General features: G+C 32.6%; 1 protein-coding gene across 4 annotated transcripts in view; it reads right to left on the bottom strand.

Moving 5' to 3' along the window:
- LOC108517524 (rhotekin-2) overlaps positions 1-7,840 on the bottom strand; it is a 109,348-nt gene that overhangs the window by 96,225 nt on the left and 5,283 nt on the right. For 3 of the 4 annotated variants that reach the window (XM_017855512.1, XM_017855513.1, XM_017855511.1), the window contains exons 3-4: positions 7,224-7,341; positions 3,696-3,893 (exon numbers count right to left, since the gene is read on the bottom strand). In XM_017855512.1, coding sequence (XP_017711001.1) covers positions 3,696-3,893; positions 7,224-7,341 — 316 coding nt within the window. Of the gene's footprint in view, positions 1-3,695; positions 3,894-7,223; positions 7,342-7,689; positions 7,755-7,840 lie in introns of those variants that run through there. The other variant, XM_017855514.1, reaches the window with a different exon arrangement.

Raw genomic sequence — 7,840 nt, 5'->3', positions numbered from 1 at the left:
GCTTATCTCTCTCTCTCTCTCTCTCTCTCTCTCTCTCTCTCTCTCTCTCTCTCGGCATGATCACACAGCTCACTGTAGCCTCAACCTCCCAGGCTCCGGTGATCCTCCTACTTCAGCCTCCTGGGTAGTTGGGACTAGACCTGGGCTGGTTTTTTGTATTTTTACTAGAGAAGGGTTTCACCCTGGTGCCCAGACTGGTCACGAACTCCTGGGCAATCTGCCTGCCTCAGCCTCCCTAAGTGTTGGGATTACAGGTATGAGCCACTGCCCCCGGCCTTAAATATAGTTTCTAACATCATTTAAATGATCTCCTATAAAATTATAAACATAGTTTAAATGAAAAAATGTGGCTACATTTTATAATACTATGTCAAGTTTCTAAACCGTGAAGTTTTACCATGAGTTTAAAAAAAAAAAAAAAAGGCCTAGAAAAAGCACTGGTCTGGGGACAGTAAAAATAATAACCACAATGGTAACAGAGCTTACTATAAAATGCTTCCTTTATAAACCAAATCCATGAATTATCTTATTAAATCTCATAATTATCCTATGGAATTGAGATATTATTATTTATTATTATTACAGAAGGAAAAACAAAAGAGAGTAAATTAATCTCTCGGGTCACAGAAGTAATAAATTACAGAAATTAAAATTGAGTATTCATGGCCATACAATGAGGTTTTAAACTATTTAGGAAGTACATTCACTGTTTTTACATGCTGTAAAGGTGCATGAAACTCCAGAAATGCTTCTGAAAAGCTTTTTAAAAAGAAATGATTGTGTATGAACATCTTTGCCTTTCATATGAGAAAGTGAGGGAAAAAATGTAACTTTTCTATCATATAGTGCAGTTGGATAAGAGACACCACTGGTCCTGTCATTTTTAAAATAGGAGTCTTGCTACTTAAAAAATGTAAAAATTATTGAACTGGGTAATTATCTCTAAGGTCTCTTTCTGCACTAAAACCTGTTTAAACCTGGAAATAGAATTGTTTATCTAATCATCAAAAAGAATTAATTCCACCACCTTATGACTGAATTAAAGTACCTTCCAGCAAATCCTTGATATAATATTAATGCAGAAAAGTTTTAAAGATGGTCTAAGATCTAAGAGAAGAAAATGAAAGGTCTCTTGCCTCCTTTTAAATGACATTTATATTGGAAAGACATCTTCTATGACTGTTTTTCAGAATGTAGACTGGGACTGATTCATGGGTCATGAAATCAATTTAATGATTTACAAACAGCATTAAAAAAAAACTGAAAGCAACAGAATAAGAAAATGCCTGATAATTATATTGTAAATAGTAAGGGTTAAGAATTACTTCATAAAATCTATCTGCTTACATAACTGTGCACTCAGCCATGATGTAAAATGTATTTTTTTAGCATAAGCATCAATCCAAAGAGATTGAAAGACACTATGCTAGAGTGCCAAAGTATATTTTGCATGTAATACATCTCACATGAAAGAGTAATTTAATTAAATTTTGATGACTGGCATTTCCAGGATCTATACCTCAAATATTTTGCTTTTTATAATTACAGTAAAATTATTGACATGCTGAAGAGCCAACTCTACGAAACATGCAAAGAAATTCTAGGAATGCAGCTTGATCAACAGTGTTCCAAAGAAACATCAACATAAAACTATTTGTGAAGAAACAAATACAATGTTTAAAGAAGGTATCTGAAGGAAACCACGCTCCTTGGAGAAATGGTGATTCCAAGTCTTGGCAGAAAAATACAAGGTGAAAGGGGAACATCTTACTGTGTCAGAAAGCAAAAAAGCTATCAAAGATTAGGTTGTCTCAAAGGATGTAGAAGTCAGTTTAACGGTTTCCCACTGATCAAAGATGAACAACTTGGGCATCAAAGAGAATAGCAGATTGAAACACAAACATTATAAAAATTCAAGGCTGGGTGTGGTGGCCTCACACCTGTAATCCCAGCACTTTGGGAAGCTGAGGCAAGCGAATGATTGTTTGAGCCCAGGAGGTTGAGATCAGCCTGAGCAATGTGGTGAAACACTCTCTCTACAAGAAAAATAAAAAATTAGCCACCAGGCGCAGCAGCATGTGCTGGTAGTCCTAGCTACTCAGGAGGCTGAGGCTGCAGTGAGCTGAGAGCTCCACTGCGCTCCAGACTGGGCAACAGATCCAGACTCGTCTTAAAAAAGGAAAAGAAAAGAAAAGAAAATGCAAGAGTTCAAATAAAACAACACTGATCACCTCCATGATTGCTATGGTTTCAACTTAATATTCTAAAATCTAGTAAACAGAAGAATCAGGCATTTTTTTCTTCCCTTTCCTCCACCAATGTTATTGTAGTTGTATCCAGAGAGTTTACAAGGACATGTTCTTTGCAAGAATTCCAGTTTGGAAGAAAAATGCAGGACAGATATATAAAGTCACCAAATTATAATCCATAATAATAAATGATGAGCCTTGACTGCTAAAAACCATTAGATAAAAGACTGATAGAGAACTTTATATCCGATAGGTTAGGCTGGCAACACTTAAACCCACTGATTAATTTTAACATTACTCAAAGTGGGACAAAGCCTCCTACTAGAAGCTAGTAGGAAGTACACCTAATAATATGAATAGTATTCCCCTAAAAGAGAACTGAACCTAATCAGTCCTCTAGATCTAACTGCAAGGTTATAGGAAATACAAGGGCCAGAAAAAAATGTAAAAAAAGACCACAAAGATGCAATCAACTAAATTCAAAATATGGAAAATTCTACAAGACCTAGTCTCTTCGATAAATAATGACAAGAAAAAAATAGGACAGGAAATTGTAGTAGGTTAAAAGAAACTTAAAAGATTCACTTTAATGTAATATTGTAGACCTTGTTTGGATTCCGATTTGAACAAATCAAAACAGGATTTTTTTCCAATATTGGGCAATATGAATATAGACTGGATATAAAGGACTTATTTTTTTTTAGTTAAGTATGATAACGATAATGTGGTTTTATTAAAAAGAGATAAAATATTTTCCATAAGAATAAAGCATGACATACATAGAGCAATTTAATTAGTAGATTAATATATAAAGAAATACCTTGACATGCACGTAGTTCCTTTCCAACAACATTTCAATTTTTTGGTAGATACAAGCTAAGCATCTCTACTCTGAAAATCTGAAATGCCCCAAAATCTGAAACTTTTTGAATGCCTATATGACACCATAAGTAGAAAATTCTACACCTGACTTCATGTGATGTTTGAAGTCAAAACTTTGTTTTATGCAAAAAATTATTAAAAATATCATGGAAAATTATCTTTAGGCTATAAGGTATGTGTATGTGTATGTATGTATATATATGTATGTATATATATAACGTTTAGTCCTGGGCGCCATCCCCAAGTTACCTAATTATGTATATGCAAATATTCCAAAATCTGAAAAAGTCCAAATCTAAAATACTTCTAGTGTGAAGGCTTTCAGATAAGGGATATTCAACTTGCATTAGAATTCCAAATCACTAAAAACACTCTCACCCAACGTCCTACCTTTTAGGGAGGGTATTAAGGATACCTCAGTTGAGTAAATGTCAAACAACTAAGTTTTGTTTTTGTTTCATGATGCTTTTCCATTTATAAAGTAAACATACACTTCACATATAATACTTTAAAATATCACAAATGTATAATTATGTCACCATAAATGCAGTATTAAAAACTTACAAAACAGCCGGGCTGAGGAGCAAGCACGTTTCATGATCCTCTTCTTGAAGCACTAAACTTATTTTCTTTCCTGTAGCTTTACTTATAGATGTCTTGAGTTTCTTAGCTAGCTTTTTTGGTGTGTTGGTTATAGAATATTCTTCCGTACAGCAACTATATACTTCCACCTTTATCTGAAAGTCTGGCCCTGCTTCATTACTAAAAACAAGGGCATTCATAATGTTAGAAATTTAACTCAGTAGAAAATAAAATTACAACATTCTTTTATGTTTATGTAACATTTAAAATCAGCATTTGACATCAGGAAAATGCAAATTAAAACCACTATGAGATACTACTTCACACCCATAAGGACGGCTATTATCAAAAAGGCATGAGATAAATGTTGACGAGGGTATGGAGAAAAGGGAACCCTAGTACACTGCTGGTGGAGTCATTATGGAAAGCAGTATAGAGGTTCCTAAAGAAATTAAAAATGGAACTACTATATGATCCAGCAGTCCTTCTTCTGGGTTTATACTCGAAGGAGATAAAATCATTACCTTGTGAAGTCATCTGCACTCACCTATTCATTGCAGCATTATTCACAATAGCCAAGATATTGAAGAAACTATAAGAATGCAGCATTATTCACAATCGCCAAGATATGTCCACCAACGGTAAAACAGATAAAGAAAATAAAGTATGTGTGTATACACACACACAAGAGACAACCATTCTGTCTTAAAAAAGGAGATCTTGCCATTTGCTACAACATGGATGAACTTGGAGGATATTAAGTTAAATAAGTCAAGCATAGAAATAAAAATATTGTATGATCTCCATTATATGTGGAATATTTTTTTAAAAAGCTGAACACCATAGAAATAGAGAATAAAACTGTGGTTACCATGGGCAAGGATTGAGGGAGAGTAAATGGGGAGACGTAGGTCAAAGGACACAAAATAGCAGATATGGAGGATGAATAAGTTTAGAGATATAATGTACTGTAAAAACATGAGGACGAATGTTAATAAAATTGTGTTAGAGATTTTTGTTATATAGATTTTAGCTGCTCTTGTCACAAAAAAGTAACTATGTGAGATGACAGATGTTAATCTGTTTGATTATAGTAACATTTTACTATTTATATGTATCCTGTAACATAGTGTTATAAACCTCAAATATACACAATAAACTTTCTTTTTAAAATAAATAAAAGACTGTAGGGGAGACAAGAGAAGATTGCAGAATCTCCTCAATAAGTGCAAGGTTTATGGGGAAAAAGTAAGAATTTGGAGTAAGTTTATGTTAAAATACGTTAATAAGACAGAATCTCTCAGTGTTTACTTAGCATCTAAATGGCCTGAGAGACTTACTGCAACTTTCAGAGATATCAGCTTCAAAACTATGGCAACCTTAATTCAATTTAACCAATATATACATAGGGATGTTAAAGAAAGAATAAAATACCCTGGTCATTTTGTTGCCAATACTGTTTCTCCTTGTCATTCCTTTAATACATTTTTAAGGTATTTATAAGCGTAATTTTCTGAAATGACTGTTCTTCCAAAAAAAATCTGCTAAACCTTTAGTTTTCATTTCTTCTTTATAAAGAGTCACTTATAGTGCACACGTCACTGTGTCCCGTGACCCGCCCTGACTTTTGCACCTAATAACTATAAATAACATCTTACTATCTGGTTATATAGGGGAAAAAATATACTTCAAAGCATGAACTCCTTGAGAATGGTTGCTGTCTGGGTGATCTCTGTGTTCTTAATCTAGTATTGTGCCTGGAATGTAGAAGGTACTAGATATATTTATTAAATCAATATACAAAATTCTGCAATTTTAGCAAAAGTTAAGATTGGCTTTGCCCTTTTTCAGACACAATGAACTACCTTTAGCATTAAAGACTGTGGTGGTGTTACTAACAATAAAATATACTTAAGACTGCAAAAGAGGTCCATCAGCAGCAGATGTTACTTGCAAATGGAAGATCCATCAGTTTCAGAGATTTAAAAAATGGAGCACAGACTTTTAAAGATATAAATGGCCAATCTATACTTTGAATAAATCCCAGGAATAACTTCCAGCTATTTTTATAGTTTATTTATTATTTGGCAACTTTTAAACACACAGTATTCCTGGTAATGACTAAAAAAGTCAATATTTAGAGAAAAACCAGAGATTCATAAATATTGAATACTTATTAAAAACAATCATCATAACAAAAAGCACATTTTTCAACATTTATTAACATTTGTCAGCAGTTATTTTTAGAACAATTTAAAACATTTACGGAATTCTCAAAAAATTATAAATCATGTGTTGTCTTCTTAACTTCTATTGTTCTTTCCCTGGAAAAAAAAAGTCTGATTTTTGTCTCCATGATAAAAACAAACAATAGCAAAGTGATGTGAAGAAAAGGGCCCATTAACAGGTAATTTTGGCGGGAAAAAAAAATTCACTAGCAATAGTTGATAATGGAAACAAATGTATTCAGATAACCAAGAAAAAAGTAATTTTTTTTAGCCTCAATTATATAAGCATTTGGGAATATGTTTTGGACCCTAAATAAATTCCTTTGGTTCAATACAGCTTATAAGAAGGCCTGCATTACTACTTATAACTCAGAACAATGCATTTTATTTTTCCAGGCTATACTATTACTATGAGACACTGGACCAGAAGCCACAAAATATGGTTTGCTATAGGTTTTTTTAATGTTATGTGAGTGGCAAAACTAGGCCTCTGAAATCTCACCTGTCTAGCTCCATAGCTGAAAATGGCAAAAACCATGCATATGGGTTTTTATATTAATGGTTAGTAGCTATTAACATTTAGATCTAAAGATCATGTCTTCAAAAGTCTAAAATACAAATCCCACACTGATTTAGGCACACAGAACCTTTGAAGGAGGGCAGGAAAAACTATGTTAGTTAAAAATGATTTCTATGGCTACCCAAGGAGTTCTTTCTTGTTCTGTATTATGACCACAATAAAATGAGCCTGTAAAAGAGCAGGGACCATAAAAACAGCCCTGAGGATCACCCATTTTTTTTTATCGTTTTGAAGTACATGAAAGAAGTGCACCATAAGAAAAAGAACACCCCAAAATTTCAAAGTGCTCTTCCTATAGCATGTACTTCAGGACTATCTTGTAAATAAAGTTGTTATACTACTTTAGTATTTCTGCAACCAAATATCCTACATGAGATAAAAATCCTGTTTTATGCTTAAATTATCTCTATATCAAATAACATTACAGGATATTCTGTTATATGCAAAGCTTAGTTAATAACTGAACTATAAGTCAAATATTTATTGCTAATAGTAATTACAATATTTCCATTTTTATTTTACATCAGAAAATTGCAGACAGAGAAAAGGACTTCTTCTGAACAAAGTAATTTTTAAAATCATATTAAACATTTAAAGATCACTTAAACATTTAAACATAAAAAGAATCCAAAGACCCAATAAGAACTTCCTTTTAAAAAAGAAGAATTTTATATTTTTCTCTGAAGATTAAAAAATACTTACAATATGGTTACATTTTCAAAACATATATCTGTGATTGTTTTATCTACATTCACCACTTCAGTATCAAACACATTAGCTCCCATTTTGAATAAACAAAAAATGGCATAGCATTGCGATCCTGGAGGAAAAATAACAACATATTAAGCAACAACCCATGTAATAAATCATTATGTTAAAATCTACTTGAAAATGAAAAATATTAGCTTAAAGATTATTAATAGACTCTTTTCATATATTGTAACCCTTAAGTCTTACAGTGACTGTTCTTCCAGTATATAGGAATACCTTACTCAACTAGAACACAACAATTAAACAAGGAAGCAAAAATAAAGTTAAATATATAGGCCTCTCAGCAGCCTAAAGAAACCACCAAACTCATAAATTTTATTCCTATTAAACTCCTTAAGCTTTAATTAATAGTAAACTTTATATAAACACACACACACACATACACACACACTACTACCTCTGTCATTTTGGTTTCCAAGTCTATTTAAGAAAAAGATGTTTTTTATTAGAAGAGGTTAAGAGTAGGCACATTAACGACAGCAAAATATTTTCCACCAAACTAACAGCAAGGGAGGAAACCACAAGAAAAAAAAAAAAAAAAAAAAAAA

The sequence above is a fragment of the Rhinopithecus bieti genome, unplaced genomic scaffold (genome assembly GCF_001698545.2).
Source record: "Rhinopithecus bieti isolate Rb0 unplaced genomic scaffold, ASM169854v2 scaffold_39703, whole genome shotgun sequence".
In the NCBI taxonomy this organism is placed as follows: Eukaryota; Metazoa; Chordata; class Mammalia; order Primates; family Cercopithecidae; genus Rhinopithecus; species Rhinopithecus bieti.
Note: the sequence above shows the minus strand (reverse complement) of the source record. Positions and strands in the feature narration are given on the sequence as shown.